A 27,889-nucleotide genomic window follows, 5' to 3' on the forward strand; every position below is an offset into this window, starting at 1 on the left:
ACTAATGGAATTAAACAGTAATGCACAGAGCACAGCAATGACACTGCTGTCTCTCTCAGAACTCCATAAAACTACAGAAAATGGCTGCTGGGGAGGTTCTTAACCACTTCAGCCCCGCTAGGTGAAACCCCCTTCATGACCAGGCCACTTTTTACACTTCGGCACTACACTCCTTTCACCGTTTATCGCTCGGTCATGCAACTTACCACCCAAATGAATTTTACCTCCTTTTCTTCTCACTAATAGAGCTTTCATTTGGTGGTATTTTATTGCTGCTGACATTTTTACTTTTTTTGTTATTAATCAAAATGTAACGATTTTTTTGCAAAAAAATGACATTTTTCACTTTCAGCTGTGAAATTTTGCAAAAAAAACGACATCCATATATAAATTTTTCGCTAAATTTATAGTTCTACATGTCTTTGATAAAAAAAAAATGTTTGGGCAAAAAAAAAAAATGGTTTGGGTAAAAGTTATAGCATTTACAAACTATGGTACAAAAATGTGAATTTCCGCTTTTTGAAACGGCTCTGATTTTCTGAGCACCTGTCATGTTTCCTGAGGTTCTACAATGCCCAGACAGTAGAAAACCCCCACAAATGACCCCATTTCGGAAAGTAGACACCCTAAGGTATTCGCTGATGGGCATAGTGAGTTCATAGAACTTTTTATTTTTTGTCACAAGTTAGCGGAAAATGATGATGATTTTTTTTATTTTATTTTTTCTTACAAAGTCTCATATTGCACTAACTTGCGACAAAAAATAAAAAATTCTAGGAACTCACCATGCCCCTCACAGAATACCTTGGGGTGTCTTCTTTCCAAAATGGGGTCACTTGTGGGGTAGTTATACTGCCCTGGCAATTTAGGGGCCCAAATGTGTGAGAAGAACTTTGCAATCAAAATGTGTAAGAAATGACCGGTGAAATCCGAAAGGTGCACTTTGGAATATGCGCCCCTTTGCCCACCTTGGCAGCAAAAAAGTGTCACACATGTGGTATCGCCGTACTCAGGAGAAGTTGGGGAATGTGTTTTGGGGTGTCATTTTACATATACCCATGCTGGGTGAGAGAAATATCTTGGCAAAAGACAACTTTTCCCATTTTTTTATACAAAGTTGGCATTTGACCAAGATATTTTTCTCACCCAGCATGGGTATATGTAAAATGACACCCCAAAACACATTCCCCAACGTCTCCTGAGTACGGCGATACCAGATGTGTCACACTTTTTTGCTGCCAAGGTGGGCAAAGGGGCACATATTCCAAAGTGCACCTTTCGGATTTTGCAGGCCATTTTTTACACATTTTGATTGCAAGGTACTTCTCACACATTTGGGCCCCTAAATTGCCAGGGCAGTATAACTACGCCACAAGTGACCCCATTTTGGAAAGAAGACACCCTAAGGTATTCCGTGAGGGGCACTGCGAGTTCCTAGAATTTTTTTTTCTTTGTCACAAGTTAGCGGAAAATGATGATGTTTTTTTTTTTTTTTTTTTTTTCTTACAAAGTCTCATATTCCACTAACTTGCGACAAAAAATAAAAAATTCTAGGAACTCGCCATGCCCCTCACAGAATACCTTGGGGTGTCTTCTTTCCAAAATGGGGTCACTTGTGGGGTAGTTTAGGGGCCCATATGTGTGAGAAGTACTTTGCAATCAAAATGTGTAAAAAATGGCCTGCAAAATCCGAAAGGTGCACTTTGGAATATGTGCCCCTTTGCCCACCTTGGCAGCAAAAAAGTGTGACACATCTGGTATCGCCGTACTCAGGAGAAGTTGGGGAATGTGTTTTGGGGTGTCATTTTACATATACCCATGCTGGGTGAGAGAAATATCTTGGCAAAAGACAACTTTTCCCATTTTTTTATACAAAGTTGGCATTTGACCAAGATATTTATCTCACCCAGCATGGGTATATGTAAAATGACACCCTAAAACACATTCCCCAACTTCTTCTGAGTACGGCGATACCAGTTGTGTCACACTTTTTTGCAGCCTAGATGCGCAAAGGTGCCCAAATTCCTTTTAGGAGGGCATTTTTAGACATTTGGATCCCAGACTTCTTCTCACGCTTTAGGGCCCCTAAAAAGCCAGGGCAGTATAAATACCCCACATGTGACCCCACTTTGGAAAGAAGACACCCCAAGGTATCCAATGAGGGGCCTGGCAAGTTCATAGAATTTTTTTTTTTTCGCATAAGTTAGCGGAAATTGATTTTTTTTTTGTTTTTTCTCACAAATTCTCACTTTCCGCTAACTTAGGACAAAAATTTAAATCTTTCATGGACTCAATATGCCCCTCAGCAAATACCTTGGGGTGTCTTCTTTCCAAAATGGGGTCAGTTGTGGGGTGTTTGTACTGCCCTGGCATTTGAGGGTCTCCGCAATCATTACATGTATGGCCAGCATTAGGAGTTTCTGCTATTCTCCTTATATTGAGCATACAGGTAATGAGATTTTTTTTTCCGTTCAGCCTCTGGGCTGAAAGAAAAAAATGAACGGCACAGATTTCTTCATTCGCATCGATCAATGTGGATGAAAAAATCTCTGCCAAAAAAAAAATGGAGGGGAAAGGCGTCTGCCAGGACATAGGAGCTCCGCCCTACATCCATACCCACTTAGCTCGTATGCCCTGGCAAACCAGATTTCTCCATTCGCATCAATCGATGTGGATGAATAAATCATTGCCGGGATTTTTTTTTATATATATATATATATATATATATATATACAAAGTGTTTGCCAAAGCATAGGAACGCCGCCTCCTCCTCAGCTCGTATGCCTCGGCAAACGTATCTGTCACTGCAGAGGAGAAAATCCCGTCTTGCAGCGCCGCATACACCGACTTGCGTGTAATCTGACAGCAGCGCAATGCTTCTGTCAGAATGCACATCGGTGCTGCAGCTGGTCAATCGGTTGGTCCACCTGGAAGGTAAAAAAAAAAAAAAAAAAAAAAGAAAAAACCAGGCCACAGCGCAATAATTTTATTAACTTTGGAACAGAACATGTAACTTTAACTTTTGGAACTAAACATTAACCTGTTTGCTTACCTGTTTTTTGTTTTGTTTTTTTACCTTTATAGAACAAACCTCTCCTTCCCCATGGGTCAATGTGCAAAGCGCAAATCGCCCAAAGATGTGGCGAAGTGCGTTATGCACTTTGTCCCATGTGAAAGGAGACGTTTGCAGCAGCAGTGAGTGAATGGGCCCTAATAGCCCTGTGTGCCTGTCCTGGTGAGATGATCCCTATGCTAATAGTGTACCTGTGAGTGGTACTTCCGGAAACACTCTCCAAAGCATAGGGCAGGGTGGTCCGGACAGTCAGGACAGAAATAGCGGGTGTCACGCCTTATTCCACTCCTGCTACAGACACGACATCTTTTTCGGGGTGACTGTTGGGTTGAGGTACCAGGAACGAGATTGGGGAAATGTCGCTCGTGTAGACGGCTAACTACACTGGTGGTTGGGGCCACGGAACCTCCTGGATACAGGAGGTTCTCGATGATCTCTTCCTGAAATTTGAGGAAGGATCCAGTTCTCCCAGCCTTACTGTAGAGAACAAAACTATTGTACAGAGCCAATTGAATTAAATATACAGACACCTTCTTATACCAGCGTCTGGTGCGTCGGGAAACTAAATACGGAGACAACATCTGGTCATTGAAGTCGACCCCTCCCATGTGGAGGTTATAGTCGTGGACTGAGAGGGGCTTTTCAATGACACGGGTTGCTCGCTCAATTTGTATTGTCGTGTCTGCGTGAATGGAGGAGAGCATGTAAACGTCACGCTTGTCTCTCCATTTCACCGCGAGCAGTTCTTCGTTACACAGTGCGGCCCTCTGCCCCCTTGCAAGACGGGTGGTAACGAGCCGTTGGGGGAAGCCCGCGCGACTAGTTTGCGCGGTACCACAGGCGCCAATCCGTTCTAGAAACAAATGCCTAAAGAGGGCCACACTTGTGTAAAAATTGTCCACATAAAGATGGTACCCCTTGCCGAATAAGGGTGACACCAAGTCCCAAACTGTCTTCCCACTGCTCCCCAGGTAGTCAGGGCAACCGACCGGCTCTAGGGTCTGATCTTTTCCCTCATAGACCCGAAATTTGTGGGTATAGCCTGTGGCCCTTTCACAGAGCTTATACAATTTGACCCCATACCGGGCGCGCTTGCTTGGGATGTATTGTTTGAAGCCAAGGCGCCCGGTAAAATGTATCAGGGACTCGTCTATGCAGATGTTTTGCTCTGGGGTATAAATATCTGCAAATTTCTGGTTGAAATGGTCTATGAGGGGCCGAATTTTGTGGAGCCGGTCAAAAGCAGGGTGGCCCCTGGGACGGGAGGCGGTGTTGTCACTAAAGTGCAGGAACCGCAGGATGGCCTCAAAACGTGCCCTGGACATGGCAGCAGAGAACATGGGCATGTGATGAATCGGGTTCATGGACCAATATGACCGCAATTCATGCTTTTTTGTCAGGCCCATGTTGAGGAGGAGGCCCAGAAAAGTTTTAAGTTCGGAAACTTGGACTGGTTTCCACCGGAAAGGCTGGGCATAAAAGCTTCCCGGGTTAGCGGTGATAAATTGTGTGGCATACCTGTTTGTTTCGGCCACAACTATGTCTAAAAGCTCCGCAGTCAAGAACAGCTCAAAAAATCCCAGGGCCGAACCGATCTGAGCCGTCTCAACCCGAACTCCAGACTGGGCAGTGAAAGGGAAAACTACAGGTGCGGCTGAAGTTGGGGACTGCCAATCAGGGTTTGCCAGCACCTCTGGGATTCTAGGGGCTCTACGGGCACGTCTTTGCGTTGGCTGCGACGGGGTCACTACTGCACATGCCACCGTACCAGCTTCAACTGCCCTTCTGGTGCTCGCTACTTCACCAGGTTGTACGGCAGTGCTGGTACTAGGTCCAGGGAGGGCTGGGCTGCTGGTGTATGCCTCACCACGTAATCCGACAGCACCAGCCCCACTCTGCTGCTCTTGAAGCGGATCCTGCGCAACCTGCGGTCTAGCGACACGGGGCCGGGTACGCCTGGTGGTATCAGGGACCTCAGCCTCCTCGTCCGAACTTTTGGTCAGAGAGCCACTGCTTTCTACAGGTTCGTATTCTGACCCGCTGGATTCATCAGATGAGGGTTCCCACTCCTCATCCGACTGGGTCAGAAGCCTGTAGGCCTCTTCAGAGGAATACCCCCTGTTAGACATGTGGGCAACTAAATTTAGGGGTATTCCCTGAGACTACCCAAGAAAAAAAAAGCAAGCCTGTCTTACAAAGGGGAGGCTAGCGAAGTACCGGAGGCCGCTGCGGTTGATAAAAAATATCAAAACTGATTTTTTTATCGCCGCAGTGCGTGTAAAGTGAATGTGCAGTGATCAAAAAAAAATTTTTTTTTTGTCACTGCGGTGGGGCGGGTGTGGGCGAACGCACGTGTGGGCGACCGATCAGGCCTGATCGGGCAAACACTGCGTTTTGGGTGGAGGGCGAACTAAAGTGACACTAATACAATTATAGATCTGACTGTGATCAGTTTTGATCACTTCCAGATACTATAAAAGTACAAATGCTGATTAGCGATACGCTAATCAGCGAATAACGGACTGCGGTGCGGTGGGCTGGGCGCTAACTGATCGCTAACTACCTAACCAAGGGACCTAAACTATACCTAAAACCTAACGGTCAATAACAGTGAAAAAAAAAAGTGACAGTTTGCACTGATCACTTTTTTCTTTTCACTTGTGATTGACAGGGGTGATCAAAGGGGTGATCAAAGGGTTAATTGGGGTTCAGGGGGGTGATCAGGGGCTATAGTGTAGTGTTGGTGTACTCACTGTGAAGCCTGCTCCTCTGCTGGATCCAACCGACGAAAAGAACCAGCAGAGGAGCAGGCAGCCATATAACAGATCATATTTACAAATATGATCTGCTATCTGGCACTTTGATTGGATTTTTTAAAAATCAGCAACCTACCAGCCACGATCATTGGCTGGCAGGTTGCTGACGAAATACTGCTGTGCGAAATGCCGGCGCGAACTGCGCATGCGCGCGCGCATATTCGCGTCATCTCGCGTCTCGCGAGATGACGCGTATATGCGTGACTGTGCGCAGCGCTGCCACCTCCGGAACGCACATGTGCGTTAGGCGGTCCGGAGGTGGTTAAAGGGCTTCTGTCACCCCACTAAACTCCCCATTTTTTGGGGGGTACTTATAATCCCTATACTGCAATATATCTATACATTATGTTATTAATCATTTTCGTTCAGTAGATAATGCAAAAAACATACTTTTATAATATGCAAATTACCTGTCTACCAGCAAGTAGGGCGGCTACTTGCTGGTAGCAGCCGCAAAAAAAAGCCCCCTCCTCCTGTTGATTGACAGGGCCAGCAGCGATCTCCTCCTCTGGCTGGCCCTATCTGCATTTCAAAAATCGTGCACCTGTCTTGATTCGGCGCAGGCGCTCTGAGAGAAGGAGGCTCGCCTCCTCAGCACTCCCTCAGTGCGCCTGTGCCGATGATGTCTTCTCTTTCGGTGACGCATGCGCCGAATCAAGATAGGTGCGCGATTTTTTAAATGCAGACAGGGCCAGTCGGAGGAGGAGATCGCTGCTGGCCCTGTCAATCAACAGGAGAAGGGGTGTTTTTTTACGGCTGCTAATTTGCATATTATAAAAGTAAGTTTTTTGCATTATCTACTGAACGAAAATGATTAATAACATAATGTATAGATTTATCACAGTATAGGGAATATAAGTACCCAACAAAAAAACAAAAAAAGAGTTTAGTGGGGTGACAGAAGCCCTATAAATAGTAAGGAGAAGGCAACTTTCCTATTGGTTGCTAGGGATGTTGCTAAGCTCAGACAAAGACATTGCAGCCTTCTCATTGGCCCACAAGCAAGAAGGGATGTTACTGATGAAAAAAAATCTAGAATATTTGCGAATACGAATATGTAGCACTAAATTCTCAACCTTTTGCGAATTCTCGAAGTTGCGATATTAGCGATTAAAATTTGCGTTCCGAATATCCGCGTCCAACATTAGTCTCCAGTCCCCTCACCAGCCAGATTTACCAGCATCTGTTTCAAGACATGAAGCAGTGGAATGACGTTGTTCATCCCGTAGTCCTGGCGACTGACAAATAACGTGGCCTCCTCAAAGAGCCTGAGCAAGAGCTGCCACTGGCTGACATCGAAGTTACACAGGGGAGTATTCCTGTCCGCTTGGATCATCAAGAAATAGTTTATGGCCTTTCTCTGTTCCTATAGTCAGTCCAACATATGAAGGGTAGAATTCCAACGGGTGGAAACTTCGCATATCAGCCTATGTTGGGGGACGCCGTTCTGGAGCTGCAGCTCAAGGAGGGTGTGCTTTGCGGTGTACGAGTGGCTGAAGAGCATGCAAAGTTTCCTGGCCATTTTTAGGATGTCTTGCAGATGGGTGGAAGACTTCTGGAACCTCTTGACAACCAGATTGAACACGTGTGCTATGCAGGGTGCATGACTCAGCCCTCCATGATGCAGCACCAACATAATGTTCTTCCTGTTGTTGGTCACCATGGTTCCAATTTTGAGTTGTTGCGGAGAAAGCCGGAATTCGATTTCTTGCTGAAGGACATGGAGCAGTTCCTCCCCTGTGTGACTCCTTTTGCACAGGCAAACAAGGTGCAGAACAGCATGACGCTGCTGTGCCCTGCACATGTGGTATGCTGGAGGGGCACTGTGAATTGTAACTGCAGTGGAGGCTGAGGACACGCTGGAGGATGAGGAGGCAGAGGCGGACATTTTCGCTGTTCCAACTGCATGGCAACGTGGAAGCGGAAGCGGCATCGCCTGACCAAGTTGCTGGTGTGCCTGTGCAGGAACCACATTCACCCAGTGGGCCGTAAAGGACATGTACTGTCTTTGACCGTAGTTACATCTCCACACGTCGGCACTGCCGTGCACTTTGGAAGACACCGACAGGCTCAATGACTGGCCCACCTTCTGTTCTACCTATTTGTGCAGGGCTGGTACTGCCTTTTTGGCAAATAAATGATGGCTTGGGACTCTCCACCTCGGCTCGGCACAAGCCATCAGTTCTCTGAAAGGTGCAGAGTCCACCACTTGAAAAGGGAGGGACTGCAGCACAAGCAACTTGGCCAGAAGCACGTTCAACTTCTGCGCCGTTGGATGCGTGCATCCATACTGTTGTCTCTTGGCAATCGCTTCGGTGATCGATTGCTGACGGAATGCATGACGAGGAGTAGGTGGAGGAGGACCATCAGGGACGGCAGATGATGGGAAGGACAGACAGCTCCCTTCGGCTGAGGTGGTGGAGCCTTGACTGACAGAAACTGGGGTTGCTGCGGCAGGCTGGACCATCACATTGAAGCCACGGTTTTCCCAGGACACTTTATGGCGACGCTGCATATGTTGATGCAGGGCCATAGTGTCAACATTGGCACCCCGGTCACGATTCACCCTGTTCCCACAGATTCTTCATATGGCCACGTTTACCTCCACCGGCGGCTTTAAAAAATTAACTGCCACACCGCCGAGTAGGTGATTTTACTCCCAACACTACGCACTGACAAACTGCTACCACCGCTGCCTCCTTGAGCCCCTGCACCGCTACTTCCCAGCCAGGTAGGCTCCTGCGAAGTGGGTGGTCTACCTCGGGCATTTTTGGCTACCGACCTCCCACTGCTGCCACCCTGCTGACTCCCGACCACACTAGCGACTTGCTGGCTGTGCCGCTGCCTCACGGGCAAGTTGCCACCCTCTTCTCCCGATGATGATGAAGCCCCTAAATCACCCAGCTCTCAAGTGTGATCAGCTACATCATCATCAACGAGTACTTTTCTGCGTGAATATTCGTATTACAAAATTATTTCGTGAATATCGGCACTTCGAGAATTCGCTAATATTTAGAACATAGTGCTATATATTTGTAATGACGAATATTCGTTTTGTTTTTTTAACACAGTACACATCAGGTGATAATCCCTCCCTTCTTCTAGCTTGTGGGCCAATGAAAAGGCTTTGTCACAGCATAGCAACATCCCTAGCAACCAATAGAAAAGTTGCCTACCCCTTCACTATATAAATTAAGACACTCCCCAGCAGCCATTTGAGAGAGAGAGAGAAGCTTGAATACTGTGCTGTGCTTTTTCTAATTATATTCCAAATCGCATATAAATCATCCTCAGGGCCGTCTTTAAAGGGAACCTGTCACAGGGATTTTGTGTATAGAGCTGGGGAAATGGGTTGCTAGATGGCCGCTAGCACATCCGCAATACCCAGTCCCCATAGCTCTGTGTGCTTTTATTGTGTAAAAAAAACTATTTGATACATATGCAAATTAACCTGAGATGAGTCCTGTATGTGAGATGAGTCGGGGACAGGACTCATCTCAGGTTAATTTGCATATGTATCAAATCGTTATTTTTACACAATAAAAGCACACAGAGCTATGGGGACTGGGTATTGCGGATATGCTAGCAGCCATATAGCAACCCATGTCCTCAGCTCTATACACAAAAACCCGGTGACAGGTTCCCTTTAATATTGATTGGACCCTGGGCAAAAATTTACTTGGGCCCCATGGATCCCGCCTTCCCACACTTTAGCAGGCAATCACGCCCTCCACCACAACACACACACAAAATAAACACATATGATAGAGTACAGTGAATGACTGTAAATATTTCCAGTTCTAAAGACTCCAGCGGCTCAGGATCAGTGCTCTGGGCTCAGGCTGGAAGTGGGCACCGCTCTTTAGTAAGGAGACCAGGGCTCGGCTCACCCTAGTGTTATAGTGCACCCCAGCACCCCACAGTATGCAGTATAGCACCCTATAGTATACAGCACCACACAGCATGCAGTATAGCACCCCACACTATACAGTACCCCACAGTATATAGTAGAGCAGTATAGCAGCCCCCAGTATACAGCACCCCACAATATACAACACCTTACAGTATACAGTAGAGCAGTATAGCACCTCACCTTATACAGCACCCCATACTATACATGATACAGCCCCCCACACTATACAGTACAGCAGTATAGTACTCCACACCATACAGCACCCACAGTATACAGTATACAGACCCCCACAGTGTACAGTACAGCAGTATAGCACTCCGCACTATAAAGCACCCACAGTATACAATATACAGCCCCCCACACTATACAGGCCCCCCACACTATACAGGCCCCCCCACAGTATGCAGCCCCCCACACAGTATAGAGCCCCCCACACAGTATACAACACCTCACAGTATACAGTAGAGCAGTATAGCACCTCACCATATACAGCACCCCAAACTATACACGATACAGCCCCCCACACTATACAGTACAGCAGTATAGCACTCCACACTATACAGCACCCACAGTATACAGTATATAGGCCCCCACAGTATACAGTACAGCAGTATAGCACTCCACAATATACAGCACCCACAGTATACAGTATACAGCCCCCCACACTGTACAGGTCCTCCACACTATACAGCCCCCTCACACTATACAGGCCCCCCACACAGTATACAGACCCCAAACTATACAGGCCCCCCACAGTATACATACCCCCACACAGTATACAGACCCCCACACTATACAGACCCCCACACTATACAGGCCCCCCACACTATACAGGCCCCCCACACTACACAGGCCCCCCACAGTATGCAGCCCCCCACACAGTATAGAGCCCCCCACACAGTATACAACACCTCACAGTATACAGTAGAGCAGTATAGCACCTCACCATATACAGCACCCCAAACTATACACGATACAGCCCCCCACACTATACAGTACAGCAGTATAGCACTCCACACTATACAGCACCCACAGTATACAGTATACAGGCCCCCACAGTATACAGTACAGCAGTATAGCACTCCACAATATACAGCACCCACAGTATAAAGCCCCCCACACTGTACAGGTCCTCCAAACTATACAGCCCCCTCGCACTATACAGGCCCCCCACACAGTATACAGACCCCAAACTATACAGGCCCCCCACAGTATACAGACCCCCACACTATACAGACCCCCACACTATACAGGCCCCACACACACTATATAGGCCCCCCACAGTATACAGCCCCCCCACAGTATACAGCCCCCACACAGTATACAGGCCCCCCACAGTATACAGCCCCCCCACAGTATATTCCCCCCCCCACAGTATACAGCCCCCACACAGTATACAGCCCCCACACAGTATACAGCCCCCACACAGTATACAGTCCCCACACAGTATACAGGCCCCCCACACAGTATACAGACCCCCACAGTATACAGACCCCCACAATATACAGGCCCCCTCACAGTATACAGGCCCCCCACAGTATACAGGCCTCCCACAGTATACAGGCCCCCACAGTATACAGGCCGCCACACAGTATACAGCACCCCACTATACAGTAGTTTACAGTATATTAGCATAACAGCCCCTGTGACCTTTTTCTGATGTAATCTTGACAAAAAAAAAGCTCCACAACACTCCTAGTAGGACCTGTGATGACCTCATAGCCATGTGACCAGTAATATTGCTAGGTTACTACTCACATGATGATGATGTCATCTAAGGTCCTAGATCACAGCTCTAACACAGTACGATGCCTGGACTCAGTGCCGGCAGGCATGGCAGCACCCCCTGTGTAGCTGACAGCCTGACACCCGGGGCAGTGTAGCAGGGCTCAAGAGGCAGCTGCCTTGGGCCCCCCAGGAGCAACTGGGCCCGGGGCAGCTGCCCCTTTTGCCCCTTGGTAAAGACGGCCCTGATAATCCTGATAGTTAGTGTTAGATAGTAATAGGAAATTGTGTAGCTGAATGGCTGATAGGGTCCAGTGCAGGGTGTAGTGTAGGTTATTTCAACAATCAGTATTATGTTGTCAGACCTGATTAAAGTTGAAGTTGTATGTATTGCGCTAAAATATTCAAATCAATAGTGGCGTTTTGAGCGATCTCGAATACTTTGAAAAACTCTATCTGCATATAAAGCTATTGTTATGACATGCATGGAATTTTAATCTAAAACAGTGCTGTAATGTACAATTACTTACCGTGATCAGGAGTTCTTCCTCACTATCTCGGAAGTTGCTGCCAATCATCACTTATGTAGCTAATAGTGTGTGCGTGGATGCGTGCGTGCGTACGCACGCGCATAATACCGCAATCGAAAAGAATATCACGAAATCACAAATATTTGGCGAATATTCGCCTAAATATTTGTGATCTATCGCAAATTCGAATATTGCCCCTGCCGCTTATCACTACTGTCTGCACGTCACTGATGTCATGCTCAACAATCACTGGTCAGGAGCCTGACCACTCGCAACACCAGTTCCCGCGTCACTTTCCTCATCACTACTTGCCTACCTAGCGCAGGAAGCGGCGGATGTCTGCTCTACATCTTGACTACCCAGTAGCTGCTGACTGTCCTCTAGTAGCTTGTCCTAGCTGTATAGTGGGGCTGAGCCCACAGCATATAATACTTCTCTGGCTAAAGGAACAGAAAAGAATAGAGGTAGGTTGAGGACAGATGAGGACACAGGGCCTGCTCCCGTGCCATGCCAACTAAGGGTTGTGTCTGACGAACTCACCGACTCTTGGCTGGGGGTGTCTGATGTCACTTGGGACGAAGTGGATGACTGCGTCAACCATTCAAGAACAGCTGGGTTGCTGGTCAAGACACGACCACTAGATGACACCGGGAGTTCAGACCTCTTGCTGCAACTCCTGCTGCCACGCCCCCTTACACTGCTGCGACTTGTGCCTGTGCCAGAAACATTTAGGCCTCTGCCATTCCCCTGTGCAGGGCCTGGCACTTCTCTGTCTGACATACCGTTAGATCAGATAAATACAAACCGGATTCTAAAAAAGTTGGGACACTAAACAAATTGTGAATAAAAACTGAATGCAATGATGTGGAGATGGCAAATGGCAATATTTTATTTGTAATAGAACGTAGATGACAGATCAAATGTTTAATCCAAGTAAATGTATCATTTTAAAGGAAAAATACGTTGATTCAAATTTTCACGGTGTCAACAAATCCCCAAAAAGTAGCAATAAGAGGCTGGAAAAAGTAAATTTGAGCATGACGAAGAGCTGGAAGACCAATTAACACTAATTAGGTCAATTGGCAACATGATTGGGTATAAAAAGAGCTTCTCAGAGTGGCAGTGTCTCTCAGAAGCCAAGATGGGTAGAGGATCACCAATTCCCACAATGTTGCGCAGAAAGATAGTGGAGCAATATCAGAAAGGTGCTACCCAGCGAAAAATTGCAAAGACTTTGCATCTATCATCATCAACTGTGCATAACATCATCCGAAGATTCAGAGAATCTGGAACAATCTCTGTGCGTAAGGGTCAAGGCCATAAAACCATACTGGATGCCCGTGATCTCCGGGCCCTTAAACGACACTGCACCACAAACAGGAATGCTACTGTAAAGGAAATCACAGAATGGGCTCAGGAATACTTCCAGAAACCATTGTCAGTGAACACAATCCACCGTGCCATCCGCCGTTGCCAGATGAAACTCTACAGTACAAGGAAGAAGCCATTTCTAAGCAAGATCCACAGGCTCAGGCATTTTCACTGGGCCAGGGATCATTTAAAATGGAGTGTGGCAAAATGGAAGACTGTTCTGTGGTCAGACGAGTCACAATTCAAAGTTCTTTTTGGAAATCTGGGATGCCATATCATCCGGACCAAAGAGGACAAGGACAACCCAAGTTGTTATCAACGCTCAGTTCAGAAGCCTGCATCTCTGATGGTATGGGGTTGCATGAGTGCGTGTGGCATGGGCAGCTTGCATGTCTGGAAAGGCACCATCAATGCAGAAAAATATATTCAGGTTCTAGAACAACATATGCTCCCATCCAGACATCATCTCTTTCAGGGAAGACCCTGCATTTTTCAACAAGATAATACCAGACCACATTCTGCATCAATCACAACATCAGGAGAAGGATCCGGGTACTGAAATGGCCAGTCTGCAGTCCAGATCTTTCACCTATAGAGAACATTTGGCGCATCATAAAGAGGAAGGTGCAACAAAGAAGGCCCAAGACGATTGAACAGTTAGAGGCCTGTATTAGACAAGAATGGGAGAGCATTCCTATTTCTAAACTTGAGAAACTGGTCTCCTCGGTCCCCAGATGTCTGTTGAGTGTTGTAAGAAGAAGGGGAGATGCCACACAGTGGTGAAAATGGCCTTGTCACAACTTTTTGGGGATTTGTTGACACCATGAAATTCTGATTCAACATATTTTTCCCTTAAAATGGTACATTTTCTCAGTTTAAACTTTTGTTCCGTTATTTATGTTCTATTCTGAATAAAATATTAGAAGTTGGCACCTCCACATCATTGCATTCAGTTTTTATTCACGATTTGTATAGTGTCCCAACTTTTTTGGAATCCGGTTTGTAAATAAAAAGTAAATTAAAACATCCCAAAAAAGTCTGTATTTTCTCTCTTCACCACACAACGGCAAAAAAGGGCTTTAGAACATATAACTGCACCACTGAACGGCAACTATATTTTTCTTTTGCCACTAATACACAACAAAAAGGACTTTAGAACATATAACTGCACCGCTGAACGGCAAATATATATTGTTTCCACTTATAAACTCTACAAAAGTCTTTAGAATATATAACTGCACCTTTGAACTGCAAATATATTTTTCTTCTGCCACTAATACACGACAAAAAGGGCTGAAGAACATATAACTGCACTACTAAACAGCGAATATATATTTTTCTACTTATTTTTCCACTTATTTTTTGCCACTTATACACGACACAAAAGGCTTTAGAATATTTAACTGATCCTCTGAACGGCAAATATATATATTTTTCCACTTATACACTCTACAAAAAGCTTTAGAACATATAACTGCACCGCTGAACAGCAAATATATTTTTCTTTTGCCACTAAAACACAACAAAAAGGGCTTTAGAACATATAACTGCACTGCTGAACTGCAAATATGCCCTTATTTTTTTCCACTTGTACATGACTCAAAAGGCTTTAGAATATAATTGCACCGCTGAAATGCAAATATATTTTTCTTTTGCCACTAATACACAACAAAAAGGGCTTTAGAACATATAACTGCACTGCTGAACGGCAAATAGGTCCTTATTGTTTTCCACTTATACACGACATAAAAGGCTTTACAATATATAACTGCACCGCTGAACGGCAAATATATTTTTGTTTTTTCCACTTATTGTCATGGTCTTACCTCCTTGCTGTTCCTTTCGTTTGACATGTGCTGGCGGCCATCTTGGTTTCTGGGTTTTCTTGTAGCCTCCCACCCTGCGGCTCCTCCTTCCCACTGGGAGGAGCTGGATGCCTAGCTCATATATATAGGAGGTCTGTGGCTTCAGTTCCTTGCTTGGTCCTCCTGTGTTCACATGCTTCCAAGACTGCTGCTGCTTCTGGTTCCTGATCCTGGCCTCGTCTGACTACCCCGTTGGTTCCTGATTCCGGCTTCGTCTGACTACCCCGTTGGTTCCTGATTCCGGCTTCGTCTGACTACCCCGTTGGTTCCTGATTCCGGCTTCGTCTGACTACCCCGTTGGTTCCTGTTCCTGGCTTCGTCTGACTACCCTTCTGGTTCCTGACCTCTGTCTCCGCAAGACCCTGCTTCGGTTTAGCCATCCGTTCGGACTTTGCTTACGGCTTGCTCTTCAATAAAACCTTCTTATTTTCCACTTATCTCTTGTTGTACGTCTGGTTCATGGTTCCATGACATTAGGACCAAGCCATGAATTCTGACGGTACAGGGCCACCCTCGCTACCTACGCTGGTTGCCAGACTTGATCAGCAGGATCACCTGTTGGGTCGGTTCGCTGTGGCGTTGCGAACCCTGCTTGAACGCACGGCTCATTTAGCTTCCGTTGCCGATGGGTCGGTTGTCGCTCCTGGGCCCGCTCCTACTGCCGCTCCGGTTGTTGCGCCAGAGTCTACCCTGACACCTGTTGCTGCGCCTGTGGTGTTTCAGGGTATGACCGGTTCTGCCCCCCTTCCACAGCGCTTTGGGGGAGAGCCAACTCAGTGCCGAGGTTTCCTTAACCAGGTGGGCATTTACTTCGAGTTGCTGCCACATGCCTTTCCTACTGAGAGATCAAGGGTGGGCTTCTTGATCTCGCTGCTCTCGGACAAGGCCTTGGCCTGGGCCAGCCCTTTATGGGAGAACAACAATCCGGTGGTTGCCGAGTTTTCCGGTTTTGTTGCTTCTCTTCGGAAGGTATTCGATGTACCGGCTCGTGCTGCCTCTGCTGCGAAGCTCCTTATGTCCATCAGACAGGGTTCACGATCCGTAGCTGAATACGCCATTGAGTTTCGTACCCTGGCAGCAGAGGTGGGCTGGAATAATGAGGCTCTGGTCGCTGCTTTCTCTCATGGTCTCTCGGATGCCTTGAAGGATGAGGTTGCAGCTAAGGACCTACCAGTGGAGCTCGAGTCTCTTATTTCTTTCCTGATTTTGATTGACACCAGACTCAGGGAGAGACCTTCCTTTAAGGAGAGCCTGCGGAGGTCTCCTAACAGATTGGCGCCTACGTTTGCTGTCCCACCCGTGCCTCCCTCTCCTCCCACGCCTCCTGGGGATGACTTGTCTGGGGGTGAACCCATGCAGCGGGGGTTTGCTCGCCTGTCTGAGGGGGAGAGGGTACTCCGGAGACGCGAGGGCCGATGCATGTACTGTGGTCTCGGTGGGCATTTTCGGTTGGCATGTCCGAACCGTCCGGGAGAACGCTCGCACCTGAGGTCCTGTCGGGGGCAGATCTTGGGTGGAGTCTCCTCGTCCCCGGTTTCCCGTGTTGACAAACCACTGATCACGGTTGTCCTCTCCTGGGTCGGGGGCTCGGTGACGACCCAGGCGTTGGTGGACTCTGGTGCTGGTGGTTTGTTCATTGATAGAGTGTTCGTTGCCGCCAATTCCATTCCTCTGCAGCCTCGAGGTTCCCCACTGGCTCTTGAGGCGATAGACGGCAGACCCCTTCTGCCGCCACACGTGACTCATGAGACCCTTCCAGTGGGGATAGCCATTGGTGCCGTTCACAGAGAGTCGGTCTGTCTCCAGGTTATTTCGTCTCCACACTACTCGGTGGTCTTGGGGTACCCCTGGCTCCAGAAGCATAATCCGACTTTCGATTGGAGATCGGTCGAGATCCTCTCGTGGTCACCGCAGTGTGGGGCTAGTTGCATCCATGGGCCTGTCAAGTTGCTGTGTACTTCCTCGGACTCTCTGTTGCCTCCTGAATACGAAGAGTACCGGGATGTATTCGATAAGGTGCGCGCGGTTGCCCTACCTCCGCACCGCCCATACGATTGTGCCATAGAGTTACAATCCGGTGCCGTTCCTCCTCGTGGCAAAGTCTATCCACTGTCGGTAGCGGAGAATGAGGCCATGGAGGAGTACGTGAGGGAGGCGCTTTCACGCGGACACATTCGCAAATCCTCGTCCCCGGCAGGGGCTGGATTTTTCTTTGTGAAAAAGAAGGGCGGCGAGTTGAGGCCTTGCATCGATTACAGGGGTCTCAATCGCATCACGATCAAGAACGCTTACCCGATACCCTTGATTTCCGAGCTGTTCGATCGCCTCAAAGGGGCCACGGTCTTTACCAAACTCGACCTGAGGGCGGCATATAACCTGGTAAGGATCAAGGCGGGCGATGAGTGGAAGACCGCGTTTAACACCAGGACCGGTCATTATGAATCCTTGGTTATGCCCTTTGGGTTGTGCAATGCGCCCGCAGTCTTCCAGGAATTCATCAACGATGTTTTCCGTGACCTGTTGCAGCAGTGTGTGGTGGTCTATTTGGATGACATCTTGGTATATTCTGCATCCATGGAGGCCCACATTCTGGATGTCAGACGAGTGTTGCAACGCTTACGAGAGAACAAGCTGTTCGGTAAGCTTGAGAAATGCGAATTTCACCGATCCCAGGTAACCTTCTTAGGTTACATCATTTCCGCTGAGGGGTTCTCCATGGATCCTGAGAAGGTTTCGGCTGTCTTACAGTGGCCCCAGCCCAGTGGGCTTCGTGCCCTGCAGCGCTTTTTGGGCTTCGCCAATTATTATCGGAAGTTCATCAGGGACTTTTCCATGCTAGCCAAGCCTCTCACGGATCTGACCAGGAAGGGCAGTAATCCTCAGGTCTGGCCGCTCGAGGCCATCCGAGCTTTTGAGGCTCTAAAGTCCGCCTTTGTGTCGGCTCCGATTCTGTCGCATCCCAACCCTGGGTTGCCTTTTGTCCTCGAGGTGGACGCGTCTGAGACGGGAGTAGGCGCCCTCCTGTCTCAGCGTAGAACACCAGAGGGTCCTCTGCTTCCTTGTGGGTTTTACTCCCGGAAACTGTCTTCCGCGGAGTGCAACTATCAGATTGGTGACAGGGAGTTATTGGCCATCGTGCAGGCCCTTAAAGAATGGAGGCACTTGCTCGAGGGCTCGGTGGTTCCGGTTCTCATCCTGACGGACCACAAGAATCTGACCTACCTCTCTGAGGCCAAGAGATTGACACCACGTCAGGCCAGATGGGCTCTGTTCTTGTCACGTTTTAATTACGTGGTCTCCTACCTACCCGGCTCCAAGAACATCAGAGCGGATGCCTTATCACGGCAGTACTCCGAGCTGTCCGGGGAGGAGTCGATTCCGACTACGGTCATACCCCCGAATCAGATCCTGGCCGCTATTCGCACCAGCCTGACTTCTCCTCTGGGTGAGCAGATTTTGGCGGCTCAATCTGGTGCTCCCTCTGGGAGACCCAACGGCAGATGTTTTGTGCCTGAGGAGTTGCGCACTCGGTTGTTGCGAACCTACCATAACTCCAAGGCCGCGGGGCACCCTGGAAAGAATCAGCTGTCCTGGGCGGTTTCACGTCTGTTCTGGTGGCCTTCTCTACGTTCCGACATCGCCGCATATGTAGCGGCATGCTCCGTTTGTGCCCAGAGTAAGTCCCCTCGGCACCTTCCGTTGGGCCTTTTGCAACCCATAGCCACCGGGGAGCGTCCATGGTCACACCTGGGGATGGATTTCATTGTGGACCTCCCTGCATCCCGAGGCCATACGGTCATTCTCATGATTGTGGATCGGTTTTCCAAAATGTGCCACTGTGTTCCTCTCAAGAAGTTACCCTCTGCACAAGAGTTGGCCTCGATTTTTGCCAGGGAAGGTCTTCCGGTTGCACGGTTTGCCCAAGGAGATTGTGTCGGATCGGGGGAGTCAGTTTGTGTCCAGGTTCTGGCGCGCCTTTTGCTTCCAGTTGGGGATTCATCTCTCTTTCTCCTCGGCCTACCACCCTCAGTCCAATGGGGCCGCAGAACGATCCAATCAGGCCTTGGAGCAATTCCTTCGTTGCTATGTCTCCGATCACCAAGACAATTGGGTTGACCTCCTGCCTTGGGCTGAGTTTGCCAGGAACACGGCGGTGAACTCTTCCTCTGGGACGTCTCCCTTCATGGCCAATTATGGGTTCCAACCTGCCGTGTTACCGGAGGTATTCTCTCCCCAGGATATTCCGGCTGTGGAGGATCACCTTTCCGTCCTACGTGCTTCTTGGGTACAGATCCAGAGGTCCCTTGAGGTCTCTGCGCAGCGCCAGAAACTCCAGGCTGATCGCAGACGAGCGCCCGCTCCTTCCTACCAGGTCGGAGACCGCGTATGGTTGTCCACCCGCAACCTCAACCTTCGAGTGCCCACTCCCAAGCTGGCGCCTCGCTTTGTTGGTCCCTTCCGAGTGCTTCGCAGGGTAAACCCGGTAGCCTATGCCCTTGCGCTTCCTCCTGGCATGCGGATCTCCAACGTGTTTCATGTCTCCCTGTTGAAGCCACTGGTGTGTAATCGTTTCACTTCCTCGATTCCTCGGCCTCGTCCGGTCCAAGTGGGCAATCGTGAGGAGTATGAGGTGAGCAATATCCTGGACTCACGCCTGGTCCGCGGCCGGCTGCAGTTTTTGGTCCATTGGCGTGGTTATGGTCCAGAGGAGCCTTCCTGGGTTCCCTCCGCAGATGTCCATGCTCCTGTCTTGCTCCGAGCCTTCCACGCACGCTTCCCTCAGAAACCGTTCCTTACTCCGCGGAGGAGGGGCCCTTGAGGGGGAGGTACTGTCATGGTCTTACCTCCTTGCTGTTCCTTTCGTTTGACATGTGCTGGCGGCCATCTTGGTTTCTGGGTTTTCTTGTAGCCTCCCACCCTGCGGCTCCTCCTTCCCACTGGGAGGAGCTGGATGCCTAGCTCATATATATAGGAGGTCTGTGGCTTCAGTTCCTTGCTTGGTCCTCCTGTGTTCACATGCTTCCAAGACTGCTGCTGCTTCTGGTTCCTGATCCTGGCCTCGTCTGACTACCCCGTTGGTTCCTGATTCCGGCTTCGTCTGACTACCCCGTTGGTTCCTGATTCCGGCTTCGTCTGACTACCCCGTTGGTTCCTGATTCCGGCTTCGTCTGACTACCCCGTTGGTTCCTGTTCCTGGCTTCGTCTGACTACCCTTCTGGTTCCTGACCTCTGTCTCCGCAAGACCCTGCTTCGGTTTAGCCATCCGTTCGGACTTTGCTTACGGCTTGCTCTTCAATAAAACCTTCTTATTTTCCACTTATTCCTTGTTGTACGTCTGGTTCATGGTTCCATGACACTTATACACTCCATAAAAGGCTTTAAAACATATAACTGCCCCGCTGAACGGCAAATATACAGTATTTTTCTTTTGCCACTAATACACGACAAAAAGGGCTTTAGAACATATAACTGCACCGCTGAACGGCAAATATACAGTATTTTTCTTTTGCCACTAATACACGACAAAAAGGGCTTTAGAACATATAACTGCACCGCTGAACGGCAAATATCATTTTTTTTGTGCCACTAATTTTCGCATCTTCACCACACAACGTGGACACATAAGTCCTTTTTTCCCACTAATAAAAGCCAAAAAATGCTTTAGAACCTATAACTGCACCACACAAGGGCAAATAAGACATAGAAATATTTCCTTGTAATAAACCCTGTTAATGGCTGTATCAAACAGCATTTGCACCCCAATAACAAGAACAGTTTGCTGGAATTACAGAGCTGTATATTGGCAATTTGGATCCCTAGTCAGTGCAGCAAGGTGGAATAGGATTGTTCCTATTACCCAGGCTGTAACCTCCCCTACTGAACCCTGTTCAACATAAATGCTGTGGAATGATTCCTCCCTATCCTTTCCCTACACCTTGAATAATCTTTCCCTGAACTTGTAAATTGTTTTGTTTGCACAATGTCTTTCCTAGCACTGTCCGTAGCACCTGCTGACGTCTCTCCCTGCACTAAGTACACTGGAAAATGGCAGAATCCAAGATGGCTGAGACTATTTATAGGGCTGTGGCATCACAGGGCTGGCTGCTGACTGACTGCATGCATGGCATTATGGGTGATCCCGCATTTCCAAAGTTCCTTGCTTCATGTCCTCACACGTGCAGAAGCCATTTTAGGAAAAAATGTGATTCGTTACCACGAAGCGTGAGGAAATTCTCCTTCAGTGCAAATATTTATTTTCCTGAAATTCGGATCGAATTCCACTTCGTCAACTTCGATTCGCTCATCTCTAATTACCACCATACATTGACGATATAGTGGTACGTAGGTACCAGCTCTACACAAGGGCTCTGCAGACCACACTAATGGCCTGTATTTCTCATCTGGCCAAGGTAATCTTCAATATTTGTTCCAGCTGGAGTTTGCAATGTTTGCTACCGAGACATCTTTGGCTCCTTTATCAGAGCCCCACGTACCTACATTTTCCCATCCCACACAAACTCCCCATCTAGCTGCTACCCCAAATTCTGTGCCTGTTGTTGTCCTCTCTGCTCTGCTCTTTTGCTGTACCTGCAGTTTTGAGAAGTGCCCCCAAGAACTGTGCTTCAAAAAGAATAATGTTATAACTATAGTTAGCACCCCCCCCGACAGACATCCTTCTTGAAAACAATAGTGCCAGACAATGGCCTTAAACATTGTGCCCCAGACAGTAAAGAGTCACTATACTTTCAGACAATGTCATGTTATTTAATAAAGAGTGGTGTAACTAGCACATTTATAAATCACTTCATTCAAAAAAGTCATGGCCACTAGGGGTCTCATTTCCACCCAAGTTGCAGTTCATTGTCTCTTATCAGTCACAATCGTCCCTATTGACAGAGACACAGAAGATGGCTCACAGAAAATGGGGGCATGTCAGAGCTAGCAAAAATCCTTAGTCTGATACCAACCGTCTGAAAACAACTGCTTCAGATTATAGGCGCCTCCTATGTTTCTGTAAGTGTGATTTCCCCCTCCTTATCTGTCCTGTGAGCTTCGGAGCTGAAAAAAAACCATAGTTGGAAGTAGGGGGTTAAGGAATTCAGCACATTACTGCCCGATTTTAACAAAAGGGAGACACCCCTGCTTGTGAGAGAAATGCATGTAGCTGTGGAGCTGAAACAGTAAATAATATGGCTGAAAGAGACATTATTTTGGTAAAGTAACTTAATTGTTTAAAAACTGCATTAAGACGGCAAGCTGTGACCTAACCAGAACCCATACCTATACATATAACCAGAGCTTCAGTTTACCTTGCAATCCATTTGTCTGGCTCCTGTGTGAGCCTGCAAAACACTAGGTATCATGGCACCTGATCTTCCCTCACAAAACTTCAAAGACTACAATCCCCACAATCCCTAACTTTACTGCTGGGAGTGTTGATGTTTACTGATTGGCTGCCTGATGTACAGTCCGGTCACACCCCCTCTACTCAGTAATCACTAGCAACTAACATGCCCTTTGTTTCACAAGACATTTAGCTAGAGAATTGATAGCAACACACTGAGCATGTGCGACCTACCAAAGGCTCAGAACTACAGGTCGATGCCATGGTAATTTATGAGGAAACGCAGTCGGTAGCAGAGGAAGAAAACTACTTTTATAACTACTGAACGGTAAATGAGTAAAATGTACATTATATTAGGTAATTATTGATGATGAATTAGTCTGAAACATAGGTTATATTTATTGTAACCGGAATACCACTTTAAGGAATCCTAAAAAGAGCAGTTTCTTCCCAGTTCTGATTATACAAAGAAGTACAGCCATTATGCATTTTTTTCAACTCAATTTTCATATATGTAGTTACTAATAACATGATATTCCAGAATCAGTTACTATTAGACTGACTTACCCCATATTTAATAAGATTCAGCCCTTAGCAACCAGTCTGCATAAAACTGCAATTTCACTATTCAGTTAAGATGGCCGCCACTGCCCTCACCCTGAGGCTATTCCTGCCTGCCCCCACTAGCCAGTAACAATAGCCCCCCAAAAGTGTCAGTAACCACAGCTTTCCCCCTAAAGGGTTAATCTCCTGCCGCACAAACGGGTCCTCTTACCACATGTTGCTTTCATTTATACACTGAGCAGACAGCAGATCTCCCATCCCTGGTCTGCACTGCTTCAACTCTGCATTGTCCCAGTCTGCTAAGTGAGGGAGCATCTGCCAAGCGCAGGGACAGGGAGAAGTGCACACAGCCCAGGCACTGTTATCAGCTGCGGGGAGGACCTGGCTTTAATAATTTACTTACAGTCCCTGGATGTCTGTAATCTGACCTTGCACGCTGCGTGCTTCTGCGTCCTCCGTCCTTCAACACATAGACTGACCCTGCCTAGCAACCTGATTTTAAGCACAGGTAAAAGTAGGCAGTACAGGGAACAAAACGGTGGAATTAAGGGGTAATTGAGTACACAGTGAAAAGTTGAAATAGGGCCACCAAGGAGATATTAATCACCACAATCCAATACTCCAAAAAATAAATAAATACGACAGTTATACTTTAATTGTGCCACACTTGATAATAGTGCACCACAGAGGAAAAACGGCCATCTTTTGTACCCCATATACTAAAAGTAACCCCCTTTGTTCTCCACAAAAAAAAACAAAAAAACTTTTGCACTCACACAGTAATAGTGTGCATGGCCCCCCTTCAACAATACAGATTGCTCCCAATGCCGCCTCTGTTAAACAGTCTACTGTCCATGCCACAATGTCTGAAACACTACCCATTCCCACATCTCTCTCTCCCTGACACTTTCCCACATGGCCCTCATTTCCCATGCACTGCTCCCTATGTTGTCTATTACAAACACTGCTGTCATGACTCCCTCTCCTATAGACTGTTCCCAGTGACCACTCTGCTACATAAACTGGTCCCCGTGTCCATTCTCTCACACCAAGACTACTTCATGTTTCCTCCTTGCACTGATAGGAGATGAGTGCAGGAATAGGAAAGAGAGGACTGTGCAGCTATAACTGAACAGCCCCACAGTTGTCTCTATGACTGGGGAGAGCTTTACCATTAGGGAAGAGGGAGTTTTGAAGCTGTGTGACCAAGCTGCTAAACAGCTTAAAGAGAACAATGTAGGTGGGGCCCTTTTTGAACGTAGGGCCCAAGAAATTTGCCAAGTTTTTGCTCCCTGCCAACACCAGACCAAAATATGGTGTTTCATATTTCTAGTTAAGTAAGATTTACCCTATTTATTAAAAGGCCAATCTTGAAATACGTGTATATGCTCAATATTTTGTAAAAGTGGAAAGAGCTGTGTAAAAAAAAAGACAAAATAAGCATGCACCAAAATTTGTGGATATTTTTCTGCCAGAAAACTGATGCAAGTCACGTTATAGATGTATAAATCTACCTTATGAGTTATTACATTTTTTTTCCCGAAAGCTTCAAATACTATCGGAGAAACTTTCAGTGAACAAACGAGGCATTCCTTATTCAATTGAAGATTTCGAAAAATATCCTTGTTTGAAAAACAATGAGGACCCAGAGGCCGGAAAGCAAGAGGCAGAGTGGTACCATGGTGATGCTGATGTGTATATGATGCTCAAGGTACTATGAAAACTCCTTATTTATCTACAGACTATACCTCGAAACAACCTGTTGATAACTGACCGCAACCCATCTACATAATCCATCTTCAGTGACTACTTCTAACACTATATTCAATGCTTCCAGTACAAGTTCTGGTTTCCTTCAAGGCTATGATCACCTTCAGAGGCAATTTTTTTCTCATTGAGCTAAATGTTTTTTCAATTGGTCTTTGATAACATTTTCAGCAGTTTCTGTACTACAGGATTCAGTTTCAGCCTAGCTGCAGAGTATCTTAGTTTCAGTTTTGCATCATGTTGCTGTTCTGAGGGCTATGTAGAGACCTTATGTCTGAACTCCTGGCAGCTCATAAACACTCACTGAAGTTTTATTCTTAATAATAATTTAGCTATAATGAGTGTTTATGAGCTGTCAGGAGTTCAGAGATAAAGGTTATGCATCCAGCCATCAAAACAGCACCATGACACGACTCAGTGTAAAACTCAAACTAAAATGTTCTTTAGTTACACTGAAATTTAAACCTGTAGGAGAAAACCTGTAATAAAGACCAATTAAAAAAAAAAAGTTTTAGCTCAAATGTACAAAAAAATGCCTCCAAAAGGTATTCATAGCCTTTAAAGTGAATGGGAATTTTTTATCATCTTATCACTGACCAACATTCTGTGCTGAATAATAATTTCTCAACATATGTTTACAGTAGTCAGTGCTCTGTGTTTATAATACAAAATTACCAATTCCCTGCATAAACATAGATTATTAAAATAACATTCTGGCTACCTACAGCCACCACAAGATGGAGATGAGAAGTTAACTATACCCTATTTCAGTGGTGCCCAACCATTTTTCATCTGAGGGCCGCACTAGACATGGCATAAATTTTGTGGGCCAGAACCAGGTAGCTTTGCCTGAAAGAATTGCAAACACTGTGAGGGGGCAAGTGTAAGCATTACTAAAATACATAATACATAGGCCTTCAAATCTGTGTTGGAGGCTGCGTTTGGAGCCTCTGTTGCAGATTCTGTCGAAAAACCAGACAAAAAAGCCTTATATGCAGCACTTTTGTGTCCGGTAAAAAGACAGGATCCGAACGGAAACTAAACGGATCCAATCAAAGTCGGTGGAGTCTGTTCAGCTTCTTCCCTGTGGGGTGACAGGAAGAGGGGGGAGCAGGGTCACTAGTGGGGTGACTGGAGGAATGGGAAGCAGGGTCACTAGTGGGGTGACAGGAGGAGGGGGAAGCAGTCTCACTAGTGAGGTGACAGGAGGAAGGGGAGCAGGGTCACTAGTAAGGTGACAGGAGGAGGGGGAGCAGGGTCACTAGTGGGGTGACAGGAGGAGGGGGAGCAGGGTCACTAGTGAGGTGACAGGAGGAGGAGAAGCAGGGTCACCAGTGAGATGACAGGAGGAGGGGGGAGCAGGGACACAACTGGGGTGACAGGAGGAGGGGAGAGCAGGGTCACTAGTGGGGTGACAGGAGGAGGAGAGAGCAGGGTCACTAGTGGGGTGACAGGAGGAGGGGGGAGCAGGGTCATTAGTGAGGTGACAGGTGGGGGGAAGCAGGGTCACTAGTGAGGTGACAGGAGGGGGGAGCAGGGTCACTAGTGAGGTAACAGGAGGAAGGGGGAGCAGGGTCACTAGTGAGGTGACAGGAGGAGGGGGGAGCAGGGTCACTAGTGGGGTGACAGGAGGAAGGGGAAGCAGGGTCATTAGTGCGGTGGCAGGAGGGGGGAGCAGGGTCACTAGTGAGGTGACAGGAGGAGGGAGGAGCAGGGTCACTAGTGGGGTGACAGGAGGAGGGGGGAGCATTGTCACTAGTGAGGTGACAGGAGGGGGGAGCAGGGTCACTAGTGGGGTGACAGGAGGAGGGGGGAGCAGAGTCACTAGTGAGGTGACAGGAGGAGGGGGGAGCAGGGTCACTAGTGAGGTGACAGGAGGAGGGGGGAGCAGGGTCACTAGTGAGGTGACAGGAGGAGGGGGAGCAGGGTCACTAGTAAGGTGACAGGAGGGGGGAGCAGGGTCACTAGTGGGGTGACAGGAGGAGGGGGGAGCATTGTCACTAGTGAGGTGACAGGAGGAAGGGGACGAAAACAGTGGGGTTGCGTAAAAAACGCTAGAAAGGACCACAAAGAGGCGCCAAGATCCCTAGTATCTAGGGTTGTAATGGTATATACCCAAAAGGTGTTAGATACACTTAAGTGGGGTGACAGTACTTTCACACTCACCAATTTATTTATTAAGATTCTCACGGTCAACTCGTATATGGTGTGCAAATAGCAAATGTAGTATTAACATGAAACCTTTGACAAATATAAAATCTAGATATAAAATCAAGATATAAAATAAAAATTTTAGTGACTCACTTCACCCAGGAGGGTAGTGTGGGATAAAGCACAAGACACCCACATCACACCTCCTGCGCCTGGATCGCCAGTAGAGTCTCACGGATGAACAAAGATCACTCAGGAGTTCTTGTTCATTCTTTATATTCTTTTATTCCAAAGCCAGGGTGGGGGAGTGAGCAGCTCAACGCGTTTCGGGGCCTCTTGCTGCTCACTCCCCCACCCTGGCTTTGGAATAAAAGAATATAAAGAATGAACAAGAACTCCTGAGTGATCTTTGTTCATCCGTGAGACTCTACTGGCGATCCAGGCGCAGGAGGTGTGATGTGGGTGTCTTGTGCTTTATCCCACACTACCCTCCTGGGTGAAGTGAGTCACTAAAATTTTGATTTTATATCTTGATTTTATATCTAGATTTTATATTTGTCAAAGGTTTCATGTTAATACTACATTTGCTATTTGCACACCATATACGAGTTGACCGTGAGAATCTTAATAAATAAATTGGTGAGTGTGAAAGTACTGTCACCCCACTTAAGTGTATCTAACACCTTTTGGGTATATACCATCACAACCCTAGATACTAGGGATCTTGGCGCCTCTTTGTGGTCCTTTCTAGCGTTTTTTACGCAACCCC

At 47.3% G+C, this 27,889-nt stretch overlaps 1 protein-coding gene across 1 annotated transcript in view; it reads left to right on the forward strand.

Moving 5' to 3' along the window:
- Positions 1 to 27,889, forward strand: part of LOC122942213 (alpha-2-macroglobulin-like protein 1) — a 132,790-nt gene that overhangs the window by 57,962 nt on the left and 46,939 nt on the right. The window contains 1 exon segment of the mRNA XM_044299713.1: positions 24,749 to 24,913. Coding sequence (XP_044155648.1) covers positions 24,749 to 24,913 — 165 coding nt within the window.

This window comes from Bufo gargarizans, chromosome 6, assembly GCF_014858855.1.
Source record: "Bufo gargarizans isolate SCDJY-AF-19 chromosome 6, ASM1485885v1, whole genome shotgun sequence".
Taxonomy (NCBI): Eukaryota; Metazoa; Chordata; class Amphibia; order Anura; family Bufonidae; genus Bufo; species Bufo gargarizans.